At 39.0% G+C, this 27,063-nt stretch overlaps 1 protein-coding gene across 3 annotated transcripts in view; it reads right to left on the minus strand.

The window, feature by feature from the left end:
• The window catches only part of ppp6r1.S (protein phosphatase 6 regulatory subunit 1 S homeolog), a 68,073-nt gene that overhangs the window by 18,791 nt on the left and 22,219 nt on the right, over nucleotides 1-27,063 (minus strand). For all 3 annotated transcript variants that reach the window (XM_018228235.2, XM_018228236.2, XM_018228234.2), the window contains exons 4-15: nucleotides 25,581-25,718; nucleotides 23,650-23,715; nucleotides 22,088-22,200; nucleotides 19,336-19,449; nucleotides 17,695-17,863; nucleotides 16,192-16,344; nucleotides 15,657-15,791; nucleotides 14,485-14,549; nucleotides 13,703-13,818; nucleotides 13,352-13,437; nucleotides 11,818-11,907; nucleotides 8,969-9,066 (exon numbers count right to left, since the gene is read on the minus strand). In XM_018228235.2, coding sequence (XP_018083724.1) covers nucleotides 8,969-9,066; nucleotides 11,818-11,907; nucleotides 13,352-13,437; nucleotides 13,703-13,818; nucleotides 14,485-14,549; nucleotides 15,657-15,791; nucleotides 16,192-16,344; nucleotides 17,695-17,863; nucleotides 19,336-19,449; nucleotides 22,088-22,200; nucleotides 23,650-23,715; nucleotides 25,581-25,718 — 1,343 coding nt within the window. The remainder of the gene's footprint in view (nucleotides 1-8,968; nucleotides 9,067-11,817; nucleotides 11,908-13,351; nucleotides 13,438-13,702; nucleotides 13,819-14,484; nucleotides 14,550-15,656; nucleotides 15,792-16,191; nucleotides 16,345-17,694; nucleotides 17,864-19,335; nucleotides 19,450-22,087; nucleotides 22,201-23,649; nucleotides 23,716-25,580; nucleotides 25,719-27,063) is intronic.

Raw genomic sequence — 27,063 nt, forward strand, 5'->3', positions numbered from 1 at the left:
ATTGGTACACAATGAAGATGGAAAGCTTAGCCAATAAAAGGGACGTCTCATTTTGAATGGGCCTTCAAAGTTATCCATTGCTCTCTTTAAACTTTGCCAAAACAAAACGTCCACCCACGCTACTTCTGCTTATGGCTTCCCCAGGTTGGAAAGCCACTGGCATTTTAGAATCCCACCCAACCATCTCATAGGGGGACAGCCTTACTACGATGTTCCTCAGCTGACCTAACAAAGAACTGAAACAGCTCTTTCTCCATGTTCAGACCTAAAGGACCAAACGCCAGCATCTACTATGCTTCTGAACAATAAGCATTACTCATTATATATCATTTGTAATGATCTGTATGACAGTGATTTTTAAAGACTCTTCCATACAATAATTTCAACGTGGAAAAAAACTTAATTAACACACAGCGGGGCTCATTTATAAACACTGGGCAAACGTGGAAATGGGCAGTTACCCATAGCAACCAGTGATTGGCTCTATTTTCCATTCAGCTGCAGGTCGAGCATTGAGAATAAAAATGTGATTGTTTGCTGTAGATTACAGTTCAGAGTTTATAAAGCAGCCCAAGTAATTATTGAGCGCACCATAACACCATTCAAGCCGCAGCCATTTTATTAAGTGTAACGGAACAGACACCTCTATAAAACCAGGACACGTGGTATAAAAAAAAAAAAAAAACACTTCAGCTTCTAATTGCATACCTCCCAACATTTTGGAAATAAAAAGAGGAAACCACGCCCATCTTTGCGGCCACACCCCCTAATTGCAATGTTCATTTTACTAAACTCGGCAGGTTAGATTAGATTAGATTCAACTTTATTGTCATTACACAAGTACAAGTACAAAGCAACGAAATGCAGTTTAGGTCTAACCAGTAGTGCAATAAGCAGTAAGTGCAGGATAAGGTATAAATTATAATTGGTATGTACAAGAATGAACTGGATAATATTTACAGAGTGATTACAGTCATATGAACATAATATACAGTTTGTAGTAACTATAATCAGTAGTTACAAGCAGATGAACAAATGTACAGGTTGCTGCAGTACAATATTGAATGTGCAATGGTAATGGGGATAGTGTAAGGTGGGGGGTTTAAAGGAGTCAGTAAGGTGCAGAGTTCAGTATGGAGACAGCTCTAGGAAAGAAACTGTTCCTCAGTCTGCTGGTTCTTGTCCGGTGTAACCTGAAACGCCTGCCTGAAGGCAGAAGAGAAAACAGTCTGTGGGCAGGGTGAGAGGAGTCCTTAAGAACACTGCGTGCTCGACGAAGACAGTGCTTCTTCTGGATGTCCTCAATGGATGGAAGCGGAATCCCTGTGATGCGCTGGGCAGTTTTTACCACCCGCTGCAACGCCTTGCGCTCAGCAACAGAGCAGCTCCCATACCACACTGTGACACAGCTGGTCAGGATGCTCTCTATTGTGCAGCGATAAAAGTTCACTAGGATGGCTGAGGACAGCTGGTTTTTCTTTAGTATTCTTAAGAAGAAAAGGCGCTGGTGAGCTTTCTTGACCAGGCTGGAGTTGTTGGTAGTCCAGGACAGGTCCTCCGAGATGTGGGTTCCCAGGAACTTGAAGGATGACACAGGTTCAACAGCCATCCCGTTTATGTGGATGGGATCATGGGAGCCACTTCTCTTCTTCTTCCTGAAGTCCACAATGAGCTCCTTGGTCTTGGTGGTGTTAAGGAGCAAATTATTGTCCGTGCACCAAGTGGCTAGATGCTGGACCTCATCCCTGTAGGCAGTCTCATCGTTGTTGCTGATGAGACCAATCACCGTGGTATTGTCTGCAAACTTAATAATGGTGTTAGATCCATTTACAGGTCTGCAGTCATGGGTGAAGAGGGAATAGAGGAAGGGGCTCAGCACACAGCCCTGTGGTACACCAGTGTTGAGTGTGATGTTAGTGGAGCAGATGTGGCCTGACCTGACATGCTGTGGTCTGTTGGTCAGAAAGTCCATAATCCAGTTGCAAAATGAGGAATTAATGTCCAGGGCTCTAATTTAGTGATTAACTTAGAGGGTATGACAGTATTGAATGCTGAGCTAAAGTCAACAAACAGCATCCGTGCGTAAGTGTTTTTATTGTCCAAGTGTGAGAGCACAGAGTGCAATGCTAAAGAGACTGCATCTTCTGTGCTCCTATTGCTGCGATAAGCAAACTGGTGAGGGTCCAGAGTTGATGGGAGAGAGTCTTTCAGATGTGACAATACTAACCGCTCGAAGCACTTCATGATAATGGGAGTGCTACAGGGCGGTAGTCGTTTAGGCACGATGGGCTAGAGTGTTTTGGCACTGGCACAATGGAGGTGGACTTAAAGCATGTTGGAACAGCTGCCTGGGCAAGAGACATGTTAAAAATGTCTGTGAATACCCAGGCGAGCTGCACTGCACATGCTCTAAGTACGCGCCTGGGGATACCATCTGGTCCAGCAGCCTTGCGCGCGTTGATCCGGCTCAGTGCAGTACAAACATCTGAAGAGGCTAGTATGATGGTGGAGTGGTCGGTTGAGGGAGAAATCCTGGTAGCTGGATGGTTGTTGTCTCTTTCAAAGCGAGCGTAAAAGTCATTAAGCTCATTCAGAAAGCCGACATTAGTGGTTGTGGTGGAGTTGCTGGGTTTGTAGTCTGTAATGGCCTGAATGCCCTGCCACATGCGTCGAGGGTCAGCGTTGGAAAAGTGATCCTCTAGCTTTAATTTGTAGCAGTGCTTGGCCTTTTTGATGCCCCTCTTCAAATTTGTCCTGGAAGTCCTGTAGGCCTGTGCATCACCTGACCTGAAGGCAGTGTTACGTGCCTTTAGCAAGAGACGCACCTCCTTGTTCATCCAAGGCTTCTGATTTGGGTATATAGTGATCTGTTTCTGGGTAGTAACACTGTCAATGGTGGAATTAATGTAGACCAGAACAGAGGAAGTGTAGTTATTTATGTCCGTATGAGAGCCACAGGTGGCCTGGGAAGCAAACATACTCCAATCTGTGTGTTGAAACCTGTCCTGGAGTGTGATGTCAGCCTCCGCTGGCCACACTTTGATGGTCCTCACTATGGCTTCTCACGGTTGATGAGGGGGGAGTACTTGGGGGTGAGGAACAAAGAAAGGTGATCTGATTGACCCAAGTGGGGGAGGGGGGTCACAGCATAGGCTTCAGTCATGTTTGTGTATACATGGTCCAAAGTTTTGTTTCCTCTGGTGTGACAAGAAATGTTTTGATGAAATTTGGGGAGTACCGTCTTTAGATTGGAGGTTATGAAAGTTTGAACATATGTCTGTGTTTTTTTCAGTTTTTACAGTTTTGCTGCTATTTCAGGAGATTAGTCACCAAGTGACAAATCGCTTATTCTTTAGACGACTAATCTCCCGGAACTGCCTTCTGGCAGACTGACCACTTCGGATGTTTCAAAAGTTTCCTTGTGAGGCAACTTTGGGTGATTTTGGAAAATGTAGCGATCAGCGTGCCATCCTGCCGGCGATTTAGATTCTAGCCGGCGGGAAGGCTTTTCAGGGAGATTAGACGACCAAAGGAGAGGTAATTTGTCGACGGGCAACTAAATCTCCCCGAAAATCTTAGCGTGTGCCCTTCGGGCTTTAGCACACGGGCAGGCAACGTCAGAAATCGAAGTGCCGCGAACGCATTGGCGCTGGCTTTTTCTCATTATAGCAGGGGGAAGGCAGTTCGGGTTGATTGTCGGCCCGCAGAAGAGGTGATTAGTCACCAGGCGATCTCCCCGAATCTGCCCGTGTGCTAGCTCCCTTACCCTTAAAGGGCACCTATCACAGCCAAAATCAAACACATATTAACAATCTGACCAGTACAAGCTAAACACGTTTAATCAAACTACATAGATAGTTTTTTAAAAAAAACTGCAGGTTTTAAAAAAATCCCTTACTTTGTCAAATAGGTTCTTTCACTGAGGGAGGCCATACTGTGACTATAACAGAGACTCTAATATGCAAATTTCAGGAGCATGCTCAGATTGTAACACTGCTTTGAGTATTCTAACCAGAATGCCTTGTTTTAGTAAACTCCTCCACTAGAAGTATCAGGAGATTTCCCTATCTTGTCCCCTGCTGGTGATGTTATTATGCAAATGAAGGGCACACGCTAACTTCCAGCAGGTGGCAGCACTACTGTACAGCAGCTGATTTGAAAATAGTTTAGAAGGGTTGATAAGCAATCAAGGAATTTCAACTGAGCATGTGCGAGATTTCAGAGCTACAGTTGGCTGGGAAGATATAGGTAGGAGGAGCCAGTGAAATCCAAGATGGCTGCCTCAGCTAGAACTGCAGGGGAGATAGGGGAGATCTTGCAGAAGGAATAGTGAGCTGATCATTTACATTATACAAACAATTCTAACTGTTTTAAAAATCGGATTTCTTGAACTTTCACATAGGTGCCCTTTAAGCTGTGAGTCTAACTTTTCCCAAGGGACCTCCTTATCTAAATTGTTACAATTGCTTATGTTCTTGTCTCAAAATTGTTACAAAGTATCTTAGTTGCACCTGGTGACTGTTCTGGGCTCTCTGCCCATAGCCAGAAACATTGTTTCTTTTTCTGGCTGTTCAATGTATTTTTAAGACTTTTCAGTACAAATGTGGGACTGCGGGTTGAGTTGTCAAAAGTGTGACTGTCCCGCTGAAATAGGGACAGTTAGGAGGTATGTAATTGGTTGCAGTCAATGTACATTTTCTCAATAGAGCAAAGTCCACAGCCAGTTGGCAAACAGGGAGAAATGCACATTTGAAAAGAGAAAGGCAATTTGAGGGTGATAAGAAGAAACCTTCTAAAGAGCATGTATTGCACCAAAAGAACTACAGCCAGAGAACATTGCATATCTGACAAAATCGAGTGTGATAGCTCTGTCCTATAAGGCATGATAATGAGTATGGTTTCATTGAAGACCTCTGTGAGGAAACCTTGACTGATTGGAGAGCAAATGTTCAAACACGGTCATGAAATTTAACTCAACCGACACACTTAAGCTGGCCATAGTGGAGAGTTCCAACATTTTTCACCCGGCGGAGATCAGCCATTCCGTCAATCGGGCAGGCTAAAAGATTACTGTTGGCTCCCGATAATATCTCTACATGTATTGCCGATCGTAGGATTTTCAGTGGGAGACTGTCATCATCTTTTGTCGGACATAACTTTCGTATGATTGCGGTCAGGGGCAGAACATTGGCTGATCTGTTCTTTTACTACTTTATTTGATCGTAATGGTTAGTAGCAAGTTAGTTTCAGCTTGTCAATAGCAGCAATGATCCAGGACTTCAAACTTGTCACAGGGGGTCACCATCTTGGAAAGTGTCTGTGACACTCACATGCTCAGTGGGCTCTGATTGGCTGTTGAGAAGCTAAGCTTAGGGCTCGTCACTAATTATCCAGCAGAAAATGAGCTTCCCCTGTAATATAAGCTGATGCTACAGGTTTGCTGATTATTAAATTCTGATGTTAATTGCACTGGTTTCTGTGCTGCCATGTAGTAATTATCTGTATTAATTATTAATCAGCCTTATATTGTGACATTTCTATTCTATGTGTACTGTATATTGTGAGTGGGTCCCTAAGCTCAGTAAGTGACAGCAGCACAGAGCATGTGCAGTGAATCAGCAGAAAAGAAGATGGGGAGCTACTGGGGCATCTTTGGAGACACAGATCTTTACTGCTAAAGGGCTGTGGTTGCCTTGGGCTGGTACAGAAGACCAAAACAATGTACAACACTACCTACCTACTTCTTTAGTTTAACTTTCCTTATCCTTTAATTCAATGGGATATGTCCAGGGATCAATTTGGAGTTGTTTGAAAAATTTAAGTTTTTAATATAGTTCAAATTTTTGGGAGTTTAGGGGAGTTTTTAAAAACTCACATGAATTCGACCTTTGATAAATTTGCCTCCCAAAATTGCTGCATTTAGAGTAACCCATACACAGGCCAACATTACCTGCAGACAGTCACCCCAGGGTGAGTTTGCAACTAAGTGGACCATTTATTGGGCTGACAGTCTGCCCAATCAATAGCTGCAGATCAGCCAGATATCTATTGAGCAGGTTTAAAATTCTTGTTGGGTGTGAACCACATTGAACAGTTGTTGTGGTCCCCCGAGTATGTATAGGTCACTATTCTGAACCCCACTCCATCCCGAGGGTGATTCATTTCAGCCTGATTTCACCAAAGGAGCAGATCTTTATATGCATAGCCATCTCAAGAGGTAAGGAAGGAGGCTACATTAAGGGGCAGATTTATCAAGGGTCGAATGTCGAATTTGAAAACATCAAAATTTGAATTCAAAAAGACCAACTGAAATTAAATCTAAATTTTTTTTGGCTGAATAGGTCATTTTTCAATTGGATAGGTTCGTTTTCGAGCAAATTCGAATAGTACGAATCGAACTAATAGTGCATTCCCAAAATAAAGTAAAAGTCCACCAATTGACTCCAAATAGGAAACTAGGAGGTCCTCCATAGGATAAAACAGCAATCTGGCAGGTTTTAGAATGGTCTAAGTCGGATTTTTAAAGAGACAGTACATGATAAATTTCGAAATTCAAATCTAATTTGGACTATTGCCTAGTCGAAGTACTCAACAATTAGGTCGAAATTCTAATTATTTTAATTCAAATTTTCACTTCGACCTTTGATAAATCTGGCCCCAAATTTCAGCACTCTTTGATACTACACAGAATAAAGGGACAGCTAAGCACAAATTAGTCTATTATACATTTTGATGTTACTGGCACAAGTATGGGATCCATTATGTGGAAACCTGTTATCCAGAAAGTTTTGAATTATGGAAAGCCCATCTCCTATAGATACAATTATAATCAAATAATAAATTTTTTTTAAACGATTTCTTTTTTCACTGTAATAATAAAACAGTGCCTTGTACTTGATCCAAACTAAGATGTAATTAATCCATATAAGATTCTTTATCCGGAAAGCCCTAGGTCCCGAACATTCTGTACAACAGGTCCCATACCTGTACTCAATATTTTTTTCATTTTTTACAACAGAACAAATCTAAATTTTTTAAATAACCCTAGAAATACCAAGTATATAATAAAACAGAAGATTGAAATAAAACTCAAAAGTGCAGAAGTCTGCACGACTTTGCAGAAGGCCACGGGATTGGTTGCACCCCTAAAGGACAAAGTAATTAAGATTTTTAATGTTATTATTACAGTGTTGCTCATTTATGGAGAGAAAAGACTTGAGACCAGATCATCTGTATCACCTGCATTTGTGAAGTTTTATCCTTTCGTGGGTTCCCAACAGGTTGTCCAAAGTATTAATTGTGATTTTAATCTGTATGTTGGTTTATGGAATTGCCTTTTGTATATATAACGAATGGCACATGTTTCTATTAACAGGTTAATTGGGCTTTAAATTTCAGTTGTGAAACACTACGTTTAAGAATAGCTAAATGACCATTTGCCATTGGCCACACACAGTGAATAGAAAACAGATCCTTTTAGGACAAACTTGCACAGGCTCCTAATATACATTAGCAGAAAAACGGCTGTGATTTTATTGCTTCCTTTTCTTCTAATATAGACTGTGAAGTAGTAGAAAGATCCGTTATCTGGGTCCTGTGCATTCTGGATAAAAAGCCCCATAAACACGGTACCTGGCAGTTGCTTAAAGGAACAGTAACATCAAAAATAAAAATGTTTTATAGGAATGACAATATTATGTAGTGTTGCCCTGTACTGGTAAAACTGGTGTGTTTGCTTCAGAAACAATACTATAGTTTATATAAACCAGCTGCTGTGTAGCCATGGGGGCAGCCATTCAAGCACAGGATACACAGTAGATAACAGATAGGTACTACTATAGTTTATATAAACCAGCTGCTGTGTAGCTATGGGGCAGCAATTCAAGCACAGGATACACAGTAGATAACAGATAAGTACTACTATAGTTTATATAAACCAGCTGCTGTGTAGCCATGGGGGCAGCCATTCAAGCACAGGATACACAGTAGATAACAGATAAGTACTACTATAGTTTATATAAACCAGCTGCTGTGTAGCCATGGGGGCAGCCATTCAAGCACAGGATACACAGTAGATAACAGATAAGTACTACTATAGTTTATATAAACAAGCTGCTGTGTAGCCATGGGGGCAGCCATTCAAGCACAGGATACACAGTAGATAACAGATAAGTACTATTATAGTTTATATAAACCAGCTGCTGTGTAGCCATGGGGGCAGCCATTCAAGCACAGGATACACAGTAGATAACATATATTACTATTATAGTTTATATAAACAAGCTGCTGTGTAGCCATGGGGGCAGCCATTCAAGCACAGAATACACAATAGATAACATTAGTTGTGAAGAATTCCCATTGTATACAACAGAGCATATCTGCTATCTGCTTTGTATCCTGTCTTTTTTCCTTTTTCAGCTTTGAAAGGCTGCCCCCATGGTAACTTGTTTATATAAACTATAGTAGAGTTTCTGAAACAAACACACCAGTTCTACCACTGCAGTGCAACAGTACATTATATGTTCAATACTTTAAAACATTTAAACATTTTTTTGTTACTGTTCCTTTAACTCAACTTCCAAACTAATAAAGGACACAACTGTTTTTGTGCAGTTGCACAGACTCTCTATACTCTTCTAGGCAAAAGGAGCCCCCCTATAAGACATATTGAATCATTAATTTAAAATTCGAATGAAGACAGAATGAACAGAAACAGATGTTGAGAGAGGGATAGTGAAGATAAACTTGATTATTTCAGAAACAGTACAGAATTTTTATTTGATTATATTTAGAAAGTTTCTTTTTTCAGTATGATGCTTATATTAAATTTTTATTTTTGCGATAGTTCCCCTTTAATTTACTGCAAGTCTTAAAACAATAACAGCCCCATCAGATATCATTTCATAAATGCATACCACAACACAAACTAAAAACTTCCAGCAAAGACAGAAAAAAAAAAAATACTGACTTGACGTTCTCTTCTTGCTCTCCAAACTCTTCATCATTAAATCCAAAGTGGTCAATAAAGGCAGATGTCATCTGCTGCATTTGATAATCCACAAAAGCCTACAACAAAGGATATGCAACAATGTCCAATAAGATTGATCACAAATAAAATCAAATTAAAGATTATGTTTCTTTATGTGGAATTAAAGTTATTTAGGACAACTAGCTTGTGCAATTGATATTCTCTGCCCTTACAGATACAGTGACCCAGGTTATATTTACATTATGTTAAAGAGATTCTGTCATGATTTTTATGATGTATTTTTTTATTTCTAAATTACACTGCAAATAATTCACTCCACAATATAAAATTTCATTCCTGAACCAGCAAGTGTATTTTTTTTAGTTGTAATATTGGTGTGTAGGTGCATCTCAGGTAATTTTGCCTGGTCATGTGCTTTCAGAAAGAGCCAGCACTTTAGGATGGAACTGCTTTCTGACAGGCTGTTGTTTCACCTACTCAATGTAACTGAAAGTGTCACAGTGGGACCTGGATTTTTACTATTGAGTGCTGTTCTTAGATCTACCAGGCAGTTGTTATCTTGTGTTAAAGGACATGTCAACCCCCACAGCAATAATTTAATCAGTAAAAAGCCTCACTACATTCTTCACATACCGATTACTCCAGTCCTTGAAAAGCAATCCGCTAAGCAGCTTGGTTGATTTCAGCTTCCAGCTTCTTTCCTCCACGATGTGCCTCTCTCCCCCCTCCCTTCAGAACAAGCGCTCGCGCTTGGCGATTTGCACATGCGCACTTTCTAGCAAATAATCTTTCATGCGCAGTAGAGGGAAATCGGCTTTGACTAAAACTTTCAGCCGCATCATTAGTGACCTCTCAAAACACGCCTATCCATTTGATCCGCCAATCAACAAATAGCATTGCCGGTTGCTATACAGACTTGTAGATCTTAACTCTCCTCCCCCCTCCTCCTCCTCCAAGCACATATTTCTTCTGCTGACTGCAGCGAGCTGAGAATCGGAGACTTTAACTATTACACTGCCTTTTCCATAATATCCATAATAACATAGTAACCATAATGTAGAGATCAGACGGGAGGGACAATTGGCGCATGTGCAATACAATCAGGAAGCTCTCAACCCGGAAAAAATGGCCGCCGGGTAAATGCTTGAATCTACCGAGAAAGAACGCAGTGGTGCAGGGAGCAGGAGGGGAATTTCGGTGCGAAACTAATGCGGTTTGGGTTGGGTTAAGGTAATGTATACAGGCATGCCAAAACTGGAAAAATGGTTGACATGTCCTTTAAGCTGGCCAAAGATGTTGAGATTTTTAAAAGATCCGACGGTCATCGTGAGACCACGATTTTCTCGGAACGATCATACGAATTGACTATCAACTAAAAAGACCAACTTGCCAGGAAAACAAAGGAGAGCTGCCTGCTTGGCTCTGCAAACATAGATAGATCGCACTGGGACCGACAAAGATTTTTTGACCTGGCCGATCAATTTCCTGACAGATGTCGGCCGAAAAATCGTAAGATGTACGATCGTTCGAATCCCACTAACCGCACGATAATTTCGAAGGATTGGTTGGACTTCACTAAAATCGGTCGTTCGGCAAGAAGAATCGTCGCGTCTATGGGGAGCTTTAGGGAGCTGCTATCTGGTTACCTTCCCATTGTTCTGTTAGGCTGCTGGAGGGGAAGGGGGGGTGATATCACTCCAACCTGCAGTACAGCAGTAAGAAGTGACTGAAGTTTATCAGAGAACAAGCACATGACTTGGGGTAGCTGGGAAACTGACAATATGTCTAGCCCCATGTCAGATTTCAAAATTAATATAAAAAAAAAAAATCTGTTTGCGCTTTTGAGAAACGGATTTTAGTGCAGAATTCTGCTGGAGCAGCACTATTAACTGATGTATTTTGAAACATTTTATTTTTCCCATGACAATATCCCTTAAAAGTCATCCTTAGAGCCCTTGGAGAAAGTGGGCGCCATAAAAATCCTTCAAGTACTGTCACAGCTGGGGAGCAGTTAGGATCTAGTTAGCAGCTAGGATCAGATTTAAATATAAAAACCTAAACTACTTTTCACATGCTGAACAGTTATTTGTCTCACCTCCTCACCTCAGATCTATTGGGTAAAGGACACACCCTTCTGTTTTACATTACATAACTGTCAGTCTGGCAAAAGTGTCAGCTCCAAATGGACAGGAGCACATAACACAGCCCATGTTATGGGAAAATTAGCTGCTATGACCTATGCTTTTACTTCTATTAAAGTACCACCAATTGCAAAATATAAGGATATTATAAGTCACCAAGGAGTTCCAAGATCATATAAAATAGGTATCCACCAAATTCAGGATTCGGTTCGGGATTCGGCCTTTTTCAGCAGGATTCGGTTTTGGCCAAATCCTTCTGCACGGCCGAACCCAAATTTGCATAGGCAAATTAAGGCCGGGGAGGGAAATCGTGTGACTTTTTGTCACAAAACAAGTAAAAAAATTTTCTCCTTTACACCCCTAATTTGCATATGCAAATTATGATTCAGAATTAGGCCGAATCTTTCACAAAGGATTCGGGGGTTCAGTAGAATCCAAAATAGTGGATTCGGTGCATCCCTAATATAAAAACAGAAGGCCGAGTGCTTTTATACAGGTCATGGAACTCCGAGGTTACTTCTAATATTCTCATATTTTCAAAGGGATACTTTATTTATTAGTCATGTGACAAAAATAACATCACTACTCACTGTTTATAATGATATAATTTACAAAATATTCATGGCTTTTGTGTATTATATAGAAAACTTAACTACTATAAGAAAGGTTAAAAAAGTGGAATGGAACCTGCTGAAGCACTGCCTCCTGGGGAAAGCTGAATTCTTTCAGTTCGCTCTCTTCATCATCACTTGAGGAGTGCATGTTTCGGGTGTTAATCTGAACACAAGGAAATAAAGGCCACATGTTTAGTTATATTGCATATTGCAAGTGTTCATTTTTGTAACAAATTAGCCCTAAAACATTTGTTAAAATCCAGTAGAAGGCCTTGTTTCACCCTTCCATAGTGCAGCACTGTACCCCACAAACATTGGATGCACCCAGTTAAAAAGCAAAGTGTTGCAACAGAGTTAATCTATTCTTTGCAGCATCATCTCACGCCCTTTGAGGTAACTTTTAGTATGTTACAGAATGTCCAATTCCTAGCAACTTTGCAACTGGTCTTCATTATTTACATTTTATAGTTTTTGAGTTATATGACTTTCTTCTGACTCTTACCACCTTTCAAATGGGGGTCACTGACCCCATCTAGAAAAAAAATGCTCTGTAAGACTACAAATTCATTGTTATTGCTACTTTTTATACTCATCTTTATACTCGGGCCCTCTCGTATTCATATTCCAGCCTCTGTGGACCCTAGCAACCACACTGCTGAACTTGCAAACTGGAGAGCAGCGATATATATAGTGAATAAAGTACCCCCTCTCGTAAAATATAAGGATATTATAAGTTACCAAGGAGTTTCATGACCATATAAAAACACGAGGCCGAAGGCCGAGTGTTTTTATACAGGTCATGGAACTCCGAGGTAACTTCTAATATCCTCATATTTTGGAACAGGGGGTACTTTATTATAATACACGTTTCAGTGAGTCATGTGACAGAAATGACATCAGAACTCACCGTTTATAAGGATATAATTTACAAGATATTCATGGCTTTTGTGTATTATATATATCTATATATATATATCTATATATATCTATATATATATCTATCTATATATCTATATATATATATCTATATATATATATATATATATATATATATATATATATATATATATATATATATATCTATCTATATCTATCTATATCTAGATATATATATATCTATCTATCTATATCTATCTATATCTAGATATATATATATCTATCTATATCTAGATATATCTATCTATCTATCTATATCTAGATATATCTATCTATCTATCTATATCTAGATATATCTATCTATCTATCTATCTATCTATCTATAGATAGATATATATATAGATATATATATATATATATATATATATATATATATATAACTCAAAAAACACATTAAAAAATGAAGACTAATTTCAAATTGTCTCAGAATATCACTCTCTGTGCTTCTGTCAGAACTTGCAAAGGAGAGAACCTAAAGGGACACAAAATGGAGCCTCTAGTTTTGAGAACAAGGTATAGCAAACAGGGCGGTTTGGGAGGGGGGGGGTAATCAGGCAGCAATGTTCTGCTAAACCTTCCTCTGTTAAAAGTGTATTTCAAATATTGGAAGTGATGCCAGATATCACAGATATAAGAATAATGCAGATATCACATTTTGAACAAAATCTTACAAGGTCAATGGTATTCTTCTTATTTGTTTCTGTAAGGGATCCAGTTACAAAACTGTCCCAATGTTCCTGTTCTTCATCAGTGAGATCTGTATGTGAATAATAACAGTTAGGAAATAAAATGACATTCTGTCCAATGTTTTGCCCCCTATTAACGGTCATATATCACTGGTTTATTTCCCCACAAAATGGATAGGTTGTAGAACTGTCGTCAGCTGATTAAATGGTGGAAGCAAAAAGATCATTTCTGTGCAAATGGGCAATGAGCAAAATGACACCCCACTGCTCGTTAAATCTTACAATATTCCTACAATTAATAAGCGCAAATTAAACAGTGACAGAAAGCATCCTCACCTTTTATCAGCTGCTCAACTAGAGATACATTTGGTCCTTTTTCAGAACTCTGAACAACTGAATTTGCAATTTTAGTCAGGTGACCCATAAACCCTTTGCGCCGCCCTCCTTCTGATCTAAAGAAATGTAAAAACACATTGTGTCTGGAGTATTCTGAGGCATAGACATGCTCAATGACATTTGTAATAGTAGAATGTGATGATGAATGTTATAAGCAATCTATCTCACACTCATACACTCGCACACGCTCTCTCTACATCTCATAGGTTAACGTTTACTACATTGTAGAATGGCTAATTCTAAGCAACTTTTAAATTGATTTTCATTACGTTTTTTGTTTTTTTATATAGTTTAATTTGAGTTTCTTCTGAATCTTTCCAGCTTTCAAATGGAGGTCACTGACCCCATCTAGAAACAAATTCTCTGTAAGGCTACATATTTTATTGTTATTGCTAATTTTTATTACTCATCTTTCTTTTCAGGCCTTTCCTATTCATATTTCAGCCTCTTATTCAAATTTGAGCATGGTTGCTAGGATCATTTGAACCCTAGCAACCAGATTGCTGAAATTGCTAGAAAGCTAAAAAGTAAAACTCAAACTACAAAAAAAAAAAAAAAAAAAAAAAAGATGCAAAATGTCTCAATCTCTCTCTCTACATCAAATTAAAGGTGATCAACCCATTTAAAGCAATGATACTACAATTGATCATTAATAAAGGGTAAGTTGTTCGATGGAAATTAAAAAAAAATGAACACTCAAAATTATTTTCAATAGATCTTACTGTTCTTTCTCATTTTCTTCCCAGGCTGTTAAAATTCTTTGGATGAGGCGACATTTTTGCAGAAGCTGATAAAGAAACAGTATGTCAGATCCTATTAAATCCAGCCTTGAGACACATAATGGCCACACAGACATTTTTTTTTCGAATTAAAGTGCGAATGGTAAAAACTCGTAAAATTCAAGTTTACTATAAAATCCAAATTTTTAGTGGAAAAAAAATAATAGAATTTTTTGAGATACCCCTAGGATGGAAAAAAGTCTGAATCCGAAAATACTCTTCAACCAGTCAAGGTCCTGTTGAAGTCAATGGCAGAGGTCCTATTTGCAATTTTAAGATACTATTGTCTGCGCAGGGTTTTGTACCATAATATTAACATTTCGGGCTTTTCCGTGGAGTTCACGAAAAATTCAGACTATTCAGGCATCAAATGCGAAAGAATTCGGATTTTTCACACAACAATTTGCGGTTTCTGACGGTCTGATTTTTAATGATAAATAAGGGTAAATCATTGGATTCTAGTTTGGTCTGACTTTTTTTTAGGGTTAAAAAAAAAATTCAGATTTTGATAAATAACCCCCTAAATGTATAGTCAACTAACTAAAGCAATGGGGTCCAAAAGCTAGACCAAGATCTACTAGTTAGGGATGCACCGAATCCAGGATTCGGCCTTCTGCCCAACCGAACCAAATCTGAATCCTAATTTGCATATGTAAATTAGGGGAGGGAAATTGTGTGACTTTTAATCACAAAATAAGGAAGTAAAAAAAGTTTTACCGTCTTCCCACCCCTATTTTGCATATGGACATTAGGATTCAGATTGGTATTCGGCCAAATATTTCGCAAAGGATTCGGGGGTTCGGCCAAATCCAAAATAGTGGATTCGGTGCATCCCTACTACTAGTAGATCTTTAGTCAGTGATCCCAGTAGCCTGGCATTGCTTAATGAACTGAAGTTACATTTGCCATGATGATGTGAACACGTTAGGTGGGTAGATGTCACTAAAAGACTCTACAATGGAAAAGCCTGGGCAAGTGTGCATTGGATAGCTGAATTGTTATCATTTGGATTAACTTATACCTCCTATTCTCACCAGCCTCTTTTAACCACACAGCAAACTGCGGGTATGATATGTGGCACCCTGGGGAAAAAAAAAAAAGAGCATTCAACTTACGTATCTGACAAGAGGGTTGCCTTGAGCCTCATCTTCAATGGTTTCTTCCAAAGGAGATGAATTTAAAATTGTGGTGATGCACACCTCTACTTGTGCATGCAGGAAATTATTGTACATGTATTTGAAATAAAGGTCCTAGAAGAAGATAAAGAAGAAGAAGTGTCATATCACTGAAGCAGAGAATAACTGCTCACCATTAATGGAGTCTACAAAGAGAAGCTATGTCTATTATTGCCTGCCTTATTTCCTTGTTGGAATCTCATCGGATGTCAAATCTATGCAAGTCATGTAAAAACATTTTGCTTTACAGAATGATTGACAAGGCAGAAACACACAGAGTGCAAAAACATACCCTAACACCTACATAGCAGTTACTCAAATGAGATCCAAAAATAGTCTACAAAGAAGAAAATTCTGGAGGCAAGGATGTGGTGAGAATACTTAGAGCCAATAGATGTTAACGTATATCACCCAAACAATGAGAAGTCATCACTAGGCTGTTTCTATGGAAATTACTCAAGTGAATATAGCTTACCAGCATGGTGTTCAGTGTATCCAGCTCAATCAGCTCTTGGTTTAATATTTTATAGCTTGCATTTATTATGCTAGCCAACAATTTCACCACATGAAGTCGAGTATTACCCAGGGGTGGATCAAGAACCCCCCATGTTGTTTGTAGGCTTTGTTTCTGCAACAAGAAGTATTACATTTCAGTTATACATAAAGTGCTTTTCTGTATTTGTGAGATGAATTGTTCCAAAGTTACTAGGAATGCACCGAATCTGGAATTCAGTTCGGGATTCACCCAGGATTGGGATTCGGCCAAACCGAATCCAAATCCTAATTTGCATATGTAAATTAGGGGTGGGAAGGGAAATCAAGTTACTTTTCATCACAAAACAAGGAAGTATACATTTTTCCCCACTTTTTCCTTTCCCAGCCCTAATTTGCATATGCAAACTAGGATTCGGTATTCAAATCTTTCATTTATGATTCGGCCAAGTCCATCCATAAAAGTTATGGCACAGAATAGGCACCAAACATTTTTAGATTTTTCTGCATGAAAGTTTGGCCATTGGAGCCCACTGTTGTGCTGAAGCCTATGGAAAATACAACTGGAGCTCCCATGGAAACATTTGCTAGAAAGCTACTAATAGCAATAGCTTCATTTACCAAAAAATGTTCGAAGTTTGGAAAATGGAAAGTCTACTCAGAGTGCAAATAAATCCCTCAAACAATTTGGTTCAAAAGGAGCGGCTGCAATAACAGCCTAGTGGGTAAGGGAGTCTCAAAAACAGTTATGATCCAGTAGCACGCCTAAAGCATTTTCCAGCCTCCACTGGACATGTGCAATGTACTAAAGAGCAGCTTTATAAAGAATCAGAGCATAAAAGGAGAACTAAACCCCTGTTAATTAAAAATCCCCATCCCCTTCCGTCCATTGGCCCCCCCTCACTGTTTTCTCCTTCCTTATTAACTCAGTGGAAAAAGTGTTGCTGTCTTGTATCTTGGCATATTAATGTAGAGTAGAGCAGCAGAGCCCTCCGGCGCCATCGTCTGTATCTTCTGGTTCCTCGCGGAAGCGGGTACAGAGCTTTTTTGCGCATGCACAGTTGGGACCATTCTGGTATTTGTGCCTACTGTGCATGTGTGGAAAGCTCCGAAGATTGCCGAAGGAAAAGAGTATCCGAAGATACAGAAGATGGTGCTGAAGAGCTCTGCTGCACTACTCTGCATGAATATGCCAAGGTACATGACAGGGATTCTTTTTCCACTAAGTTACTAAGAAGGGAGAAAGCATTGAGGGGCCAATGGATGGAAGGGGATGGGGATTTTTGATTTATGAGAAGTTAGTTCTCCTTTAAGGCACACTTAACAGATGTGCAGATTCCGTAAATGATTCATCCAACACACAATGTGCACGTTTGGGTGGTAGGGAGGCTGGGAAATCTTTTCATTTGCTCACAACCAACTTGACATGCAAATAAGTACCTACAGCAGCTGTGAGCTGTGTCTAAAAACAGAGATGCGCATGTACCTTAGGTGGGTCAATGAGGAGTTGGTGGAACTGGCGTAGATGCTCCTTTATGGCAAGCAGGGTGCCCAAACTAGCTTGGGTGTTGGAAGTAGAATCTAAGTCAGCAGTATTTATCTCTAACTGGCCATCTATATTACAATAGAAACCGCTCATTCCTCCGAGTTCAGACCTGCAAAACAAAATAGCCTCATTTAAATCAGGAACTGTTCTGAAAAACACTTTTGGTAATGAAAGAAAATGTAATTCTGTGCAACTTTCCGATATACACGGATTATTTTCAGTGATTTTAAAGTTACAGTACTTTAAAAGGGGTGTTTCATTTTTAAGTTCACCTAAAGTATTTTATAGAATGGCTAATTCTAAGCAACTTTTCAATTGGTCGCATTTGCAGTCTTTTTACTCTTTTACTCTTTCCAGCTTTCACTGACCCCATCTAAAAATCAAATGCTCTTTAAGGCTACACATGTATTGTTATTGATACTTTTTTATTACTTTTTTCTACAGGCCTCTCCTAATCATATTCCAGTCTCTTATTCAAATCAGTGCATGGTTAGTAGGGGAATTAGGAACCTGGCAACCAGATTGTGGAAATTAACGAGCTGCTAAATAACACCACAAGTAATAAAAAATTAAAACCAACTGCACATTGTCTCAGAATATCATTTTCTACATCATACTAAAAATTTAAAGCTGAACAACGGCTTTAAAATGTAATAGCTATTGACAGCAGCAGACTATTGGTTTGTACTGACTGCACTGCTGGCTCTGATTTTTTGAAACAATGTAGCAGGAGCCAGCAGCTTAAAAGATTTCTGCTACATAGAAAGATACTGTTACATAATGCTACATATATAGATATTGTATTCAACAGCAAATTCAATTTAAAAATACATTTAAAGGGGCTGCTCACCTTTAAAACTTGTGGTATCATTCCAACTTACAGTGCAGCAGTAAAGAGCAAATTAAGTTTATCAAAGCATAAATCACATGACTGAGGGTACCTTGATAACGAATAGCATGTCAAGCCCCAAGTCAGATTTTATTTATTTTTTTTTTTTTTTTTTGAAAAAGGGCTTTCAGTGTAGGATTCAGCACTATTAACTGATACATTTTTTTTTTGGGGGGGGGGCATGCTTTCCCACCTGTAATGTGAATTGTAAAGTTGCTCTGAATTACATATCCTACAATTTTTTCAAAAGATGTTTTGAGTGAAGTATAAAACACATTGTAATGGGTGCATGATGTTATACAGAACATGACCTCTAATGGAAAGACATTTTAGTGACAGCAGCGTTGTATCGCAAAAGCACAATACACACATGCAATGAAATTTGTGAAAAATTAGTGAAACATGAAAATGGACGCCCACGTCAATTTTGACGTCCACGCCAATTTTGACACCGGCGTTAAAGTCAATGGGTGTCCGTATAGTGTTGACGCACGGATATTATGACGCAAGCGACAAAATTTTTTGATGCCGCTGAAATTTCCCAGGAAATGCGAAATGCAGAAATTCATCGCAAATTTTAGTTTATTCGCCTATCACTAGTTATGAAAATAAAGAAAGGTAATACATAAATCAAAGCCCAGTTGGAAATAAAAATTAAAAAACTGAATTTTAAGTAGAGCACATAACCATACCTTGGTCTGCGAGGCTCCAACAAAGTTAAAAGCACTTGAGTTCCATTGACAATCACAGATTCATTATGTTCCCCTGCAAACATGTTGCTTAGGAGCTGCTCGATAGTTTCTTGCCTATGGAATACATTGAAAAGAGAATGCGAGTGTTATGGAAATATACATAATAATGACTTTCTATTGCAGAATGACAAGTTAAAGAATCAGACTGTTGTAAAGCAATGGTTACTACAAACTAAACATTCTTTTCTGTGCTGTAAGTAAGAGAGGAAACAATTTGCTCTGTTATATCTATGAAATTTAATCTTTTATCCCATAATTAAGGATGCACCGAATCCACTATTTTGGATTCGGCCGAACCCCCCGAATACTAAAGATTCGGCTGAATACCGAACCTAATCCTAATTTGCATATGCAAATTAGGGGTGGGAAGGGGAAACCATTTTTTTTCCTTGTTTTGTGACAAAAAGTCATGTGATTTCCCTCCGCGCCCTTAATTTGCATATCCAAATTAGGATTAGGACCCAAACTGAATCCTGGATTCGGTGCATCCTTACCCATAATGACAGGTTTGAAGTCTCTGATAGCCATATAGGGATAAGAACAGATAGGCGGCACTCCGGATAAAAGAAGAGAATTTATTACAACAATGGATGGATCCACATTGCCTTACGCGTTTCGGGAACACTCTGTTCCCGAAACGCGTAAGGCCATGTGGATCCATCCATTGTTGTAATAAATTCTCTTCTTTTACCCGGAGTGCCGTCTATCTGTTCTTATCCCTATTCAGCTGAGGTGCTGGTGGCTGAGCACCCGGTTCCAGAGTGGAGGAGTAAGACCCACGGGGGGGGTGAGTTTTGGAGCGGGTTATTATTTGACTGTTCTGACATATACACTCAAATGCACGTTTCAGATACTCCCATATTTACTGGCAAAGATTAGCTCGTTTGGAAATTTCAATCAAATAAAGTGGATCTTTTTGTGTATGGCCAGCTTTAGTTTGTCTGTAACATCATATTAAGGAGCAATAAACGTTGCGTTAATTAGGTAATTCTGCAGCATTCGCTGAATGCATTTTTTTCCATTCAATGAATATCTGAAATCTAAAATACTGCATCAAAAAAAGAAATTGTTTTAAAGTAATAAAAATATAATGCAGTGTTGCCCTGCACTGGTAAAACTGCTGTGTTTGCTTCAGAAACACTACTATTGTTTATATAAATAAGCTGCTGAGTAACAATGGGGGCAGCCATTCAAAAGAGAAAAGGCTCAGTTACACAGCAGATAAACTCTGTAGAACATAATGGTGTTATCTGCTATCCACTATTTAACCTTTGCCATATAACCTTTTTTCAATTTTCACCATTGCTACACAGCAGCTTGTTTATACGAACTATAGTAGTGGCAGTTTTACCAGTGCAGGGCAACAGTACATGATATTTTCATTACTTTAAAACACTTTCATGGTTTGGTGGTACTGTTCCTTTAAGCTTTAAAATGTGCATAATAGATACGCCCAAGCTGAAGATGACATTATAGAAAGGCTGGTGACATTTCAAACAACTGATGTAGTTTATTGCATTTTCAGAAGAAAATAACCCAATGTTAAATCCAGATGGGGGGGACAAGCCAGCACTCTCTTTACATACTCGCAATCTTCTCATTCAATTAAAAGGGTGGTTCACCTTCAAGTTAACGTTTAATATGTTATAGCATGGCCAATTCTGGGCAATTTTTTCAATTGGTCTTCGTTATTTATTTTTTATGGTTTTTTAATGATTTGCCTTCTTCTTCTGACTCTTTCCAGCTTTCAAATGGGGGTCACTGACCCCATCTAAAATACAATGCTCTGTAAGGCTACAAATGTATTGTTATTGCTACTTTTTATTACTCAAATTTCTATTCAGGCCTCTCCTATTCATATTCCAGCCTCTTATTCAAATCAATGCGTTGCTGCTAGGGGAATTTGGACCCAAGCAACAAGATTGCTGAAATTGCAAACTGGAGAGCTGCTGAATAAAAAGCTAAATAACTCAAAAACCACAAATAATAAAAAATGAAAACCAATTGTAAATTGTCTTAGAATACCACTCTCTACATCATACTTATAGTAGGGATGCACTAAATCCAGGATTTGAATCGGGCTTTTTCAGCCGAATTCCTTCTGCCCGGACGAACCCGAATTTGCCTATGCATATGCAAATAAGGATTCAGTATTCAGCCTAATATTTCGCGAAGGATTTGGGGGGTTCGGCCGAATACAAAATAGTGGATTCGGTGCATCTCAAACTGATAGTTAATTTAAAGTAGGGACGCACCGAATCCAGGATTCGGTTCGGGATTCGGCCAGGACTCGGCCGAATCCTTCTGCCCGGCCAAACCGAATTCTAATTTGCATATGCGAATTAGGGGCAGCGAGGGAAATTGCATGACTTGCCACAAAACAAGGAAGTAAGAACAGTTTCCTCCTTCCCACCGATAATTTGAATATGCAAATTGGGATTCGGTTCGGTATTCGGCCGAATCTTTCGCGGAGGATTCAGGGGTTCAGCCGAATCCAAAATAGTGGATTCTGTGCATCCCTAATTTAAAGGTGAACAACTCCTTTAAGCATAGATGGAAGCAGCAGCTTTTGGATAAAGGTGATGTGAATATGAAAGGTCTCTCTAAGAGGACCAAGGTCATCCAAATGCCTTGCATGCCATTGCCCTAAATGGGGTTTATAGTGATACAAACAAATGCATGTATGACTTACTCTTCCAGTGTTGCCAATAACTGATCTGGTTCTGGACTATCTTGGATATGTATCATCTGCTCCCGACTCAGCCGAATGATGTCACATAAAGATTGTGAAGCATTGGAATGTTGCTGGAACAAAAACAGATATGTCAGCCAGATTGTACATTGGTTTCAGCGCATATGAGTTTATGTTCATTTTAATTAGCTTTAACGAAGACTTGCACAGAATTCTCTTCTGGACATTTAGGGCTAAACTCCACGGGAGATTTTTTTAGGATGGTGTCTGACCCATGCAACTGCATCCAACTCGTAGGATGAGTATTGTCGATCAAAGTATAATGGGACGGAACAAAAATCTGATGTGTAAACTACATGGAAGTTTTCCCATTCGATGAGGCGACATAAAATCTGATCTGTGTCTGACCGACTTTTTTCCCCCCATTGAAATACAATCCTGATGTAGATGAATGAACCAACGTCACCATAAGACAAAGAAACAGTGACACCAAAAGCTGAAAGTTTATCAAAGTAATTAATATATAATATAGTGTTGCCCTGCACTGGTAAAAGTTGTGCGTTTGCTTCCGAAAGACTACTATAGTTTATACAAACAAGCTGCTGTGTAGCCATGGGGGCAGCCATTCAAGCACAGGATACACAGTAGATAACAGATAAGTACTACTATAGTTTAAACAAACAAGCTGCTGTGTAGCCATGGGGGCAGCCATTCAAGCACAGGATACACAGTAGATAACAGATAAGTACTACTATAGTTTATATAAACAAGCTGCTGTGTAGCCATGGGGGCAGCCATTCAAGCACAGGATACACAGTAGATAACAGATAAGTACGACTATAGTTTACATAAACAAGCTGCTGTGTAGCCATGGGGGCAGCCATTCAAGCACAGGATACACAGTAGATAACAGATAAGTACTACTATAGTTTATATAAACAAGCTGCTGTGTAGCCATGGGGGCAGCCATTCAAGCACAGGATACACAGTAGATAACAGATAAGTACTACTATAGTTTATATAAACAAGCTGTTGTGTAGCCATGGGGGCAGCCATTCAAGCACAGGATACAGTAGATAACAGATAACTACTACTATAGTTACTATAAGCTTATTTAAAAGGTGAACAACCCCTTTAAATCCAATTGAAAATCTATGGAAATAACGGAAGTTCACAGAAGAGGCCCCCGGAACCTTCAAGATCTGGTTTGGAAGAATGGGCCAAAATCTTGGTATTACTTGGGTTATTACCAACATCTGGTGTAAATGTCATGTCAATAGCCCCATTAGAAAATGTTGACGTGTTCCCTGCTTGTATATTGGTATAAAATAAATCCTGTCGGCAGAAAGTATTCGCCTGCACTAAGCCCAATTCTGCTTGAAAATGTGAAGCAGCCATTTAATGCTCATGGTAGTGTACAATCAGCAGTGCTTTTCCAGTAGACAAAGCTAAGTTGCTGCCAAGGATCAAGTCGTTCCAGGCTCTCTCATGTTCCATTGGTTCTTATATGTGAAGTAACAGAAACCCAGTAAAAAGGAAGGCAAGAGAAGAGTTGCACTTACATTGTCATCTTTGGAAGGGTGGATCATTCCAATTAATCTTTGCACAATTTTCTCTTCATTTAGCCACTGTGTGAGAAAATATATACATGGATAAACGGTCTCTGAGATCAGTCATTATAGTTATATCATTACTAAGCAATGATACATATTTACCAGCTTGAAATAAGCTGGTACTGGTATGGAATCTGTAATCCAAAATGCTCGGGACATGGGGTTTTCCTGATAATGGATCTTTCTATAATTTGGATCGTCATAACTTAAGTCTACTCGAAAACCATTTAGACATTAAGGGGCAGATTTTCAAAGTGAAAATTAAAATTTTCAAATTTTTTTTTGTCAAAACTCTCAAATTCGAATTGTGAATTATCCAAACTTGACTCGAGTTTTAATTAGAATTTTTGAGATTTATCATTTACTGGCCTTTTAAGAACTCGAATTCTACTATCCGCCACCTAAAACTTGCCGAGTTGCTGTATAAGTCAATGGGAGAGGTCCAGGCATCACATTGATGTTTGGAGAAAAAAACTTGAATCAAAATTTTTTTAATTAGATTTGAGCTTTTCTAATTTGAATCAAACTCGATTTGAGTTTTCCGGGCGATTAAATTCTTCCGAGGTGAGAAAATTTGATTTTATTAATAAATTTTGATTGGTCAAATTTCGACTTTATGGGAGTTTAAAATAACACGCATGAAATTGAAATTCGACCCTTAATAAATCTGCCCCTAAATTAACCCAATAGGCTGGTTTTGCTTCCAATTAGGATTAATTATATTTTAGTTGGCGTCAAGTACAAGGTTCTGTTTTATTATTACAGAGAAAATCATTTTAAAACGTTTGGATTATTTGAATAAAATGAAATGCCTTTCCAGAACTCTGCGCTTTCTGGATAACAGGTTTCCAGATAATGGATCCTAAACCTATATCAGAAAGGCATGAGGAACAATTTTGGATCCTTATCATGGAAATAAAGGAAACTAGGATAACCTTCTGTTCTGATTGTGAATTTATAAGTAGCTAATGGGGGTGGTTCACGTTTAAGTGAACTTTTAGTATGTTATAGAATGGTCGATGCTATGCAATTGGTCTTCATTATTTTATTTATTTAATTATTTTTAGGGGGTTTTTTTTATTATTATTTGCTTTTATTTTTTGACTCTTTCTCACTGACCCCATCTAAAAAATATTCTCTGTAAGGCTTCACATTATTATCGTTACCACTACTTTTTATTACTCATCTTTCTATCCAAGCCCTCTCCTATTCATATTCCAGTCTCTTCCTCAAATCAGTGCATGGTTGCTAGGATAATTTGAGTCCTAGCAACCAGAAAATGCGAACTGGAGAACTGCTGAATAAAAAGCTAAATAACACAAATAATAAAAAATGAAAACCAATTGCAAATTATCTCAGAATATCACTCTCTAGATCAGTGATCCCCAATCAGTGGCTCATGAGTAACATGTTGCTCTCCAACCCCTTGCATGTTGCTCCCAGTGGCCTCAAAGCAGGTGCTTAGTTTGGAATTCCAGGCTTGGAGGCAAGTTTTGGTTGCATAAAAAAAAGGTGCTGCTATACAGAGCCTACTGTAGTCTGCCAGTCCACATAGGGGCCACCAAATACCCAATCAAAGACCTTATTTGGCACCCCAGGAACTTTTTGCATGCCTGTGTTGCTTCCCAAATCCTTATTTTTTAATGTGGCTCATGGATAAAAAGGTTGGGGACCCCTGTTATATATCATAGTTTAAAGGTGAACAACCCCTTTAATAAACTGCTTACCTTTGCTTTCTCGTGCTTAGCAGGGCCCCACAATGTACAGGGCCAAAGATTGTTGTGTAACCCTCTGTTCTTTTAATAGAATTCTTTATGTTTCATGCTCAGATATTCAATATACAACCATATTTCAGTCTAAACATCTTAAGTTATTCTTACGTTAAAAACATCCTGTCTGAGTTGAGGTTGTTCCACACATGTCAGCAGGCGCAGTAAAAGATCCATGATGGCCGAGGTACCAATGTGTTGTAATAACAAGCTCACAAAGTCATCTTTCTGTCGAAGAAAGGCGATAATCTGAAGAGTAAAAGAAAAATATTGGCTTTATTGCGTGTAAAAGGTATGATGTTAAAATAGCCATGTACAATGCTGTGCTTTTCCTTGTGATTATAGGGTAACTGCATGTCATGCACCAATACAGATGCAAATGGCTGATCACAATTTCCCCCATGTGTCAATGTGGCAGATTTATCAAAGTGTGAAACTAGAGTTCACCACAGAAAAAACGCACCCACTTTTAATTCATTCCTTTGGGATTTTTAGAAGCATATTTATCAAATGGAGAAGCCCAAAGTTCACCTATTGATAAATACACTTCTAAAAATTCCATCGAAATGAATTAAAAGTGTTTTTTTTCTGTGGTGACCTTTAATTTCACACTGCCTCAATGTGGGCACTTGCAGATAATTCATCAGAGTGGGCTAAATCGGTGGAAGGTTGAAAGAATTTGAAAAAATGCGCTTTCATTTTCAAGATCAATATAATTAGTTGTTAAAGTGATACCAACACTAAAAAAATTTATTTTCAAAATATTCATCTACATTGTTACCTATAGCTCATGTTGATCGCTTTTCGCCAATAGTTCTGCTTTTGTAACTTGTAACAGTGTAAATAATAAAACTAGGTAAATAGAAAGGCTGTGCAAAATAAAAAATGTTTCTAATATAGTTAGGCAAAAATGTAATGTATAAAGGCTGGAGTGACTGGATGTCTAACATAATAGCCAGAACACTACTTCCTGCTTTGCAGCTCTCTTGGCTTACACTGATTGGTTACCCTGGTTAGCAAGCTGTAACCAATCAGAGACTTGAGGGGGGGGCAGATAGGTCATATTTCTTGCTTTTGAGTCTGAGCTGAATGCAGAGGATCAATTGCAAACTCACTGAACAGTTATGTACCATGAGCTTAGAGTAAAGGTGGCCATACACGGGCCGATAAAATGGGGGCCCCCGACGGGCTTCCCCGATCAAGATCTGGCCGAAAGTCGGCCAGATCTCGATCGGGTGGGTTTAAAAATCCCGTCGGATCGCGGCCGCATCTGTTCGTTGATGCAGTCCCGCGATCCGACCGCCCGTTTGCCGAATGCTAGGATCCGATCGTTGGGCCCCACCTCAAGGTGGGCATATCGGAGGGAGATCAGCTCGTTTGGCGACATCGCCAAACGAGCGGATCTTTCCATGTATGGCCACCTTTAGAAAGCTGAAAAGCAGGAAGTAGTGTTCTGGCTATTATCCAGTCACTCCAGCCTTTATACATTACATTTTTGGCTAACTATAGTAGAAACATGTTCCTTTAAAAGAGAAGGAAAGGTTAAAACTAAGTAAGCCTTATCGGAAAGATCCACCTAAATATACCAGTAAAC

This window comes from Xenopus laevis, chromosome 7S, assembly GCF_017654675.1.
Source record: "Xenopus laevis strain J_2021 chromosome 7S, Xenopus_laevis_v10.1, whole genome shotgun sequence".
NCBI classification, from domain to species: domain Eukaryota; kingdom Metazoa; phylum Chordata; class Amphibia; order Anura; family Pipidae; genus Xenopus; species Xenopus laevis.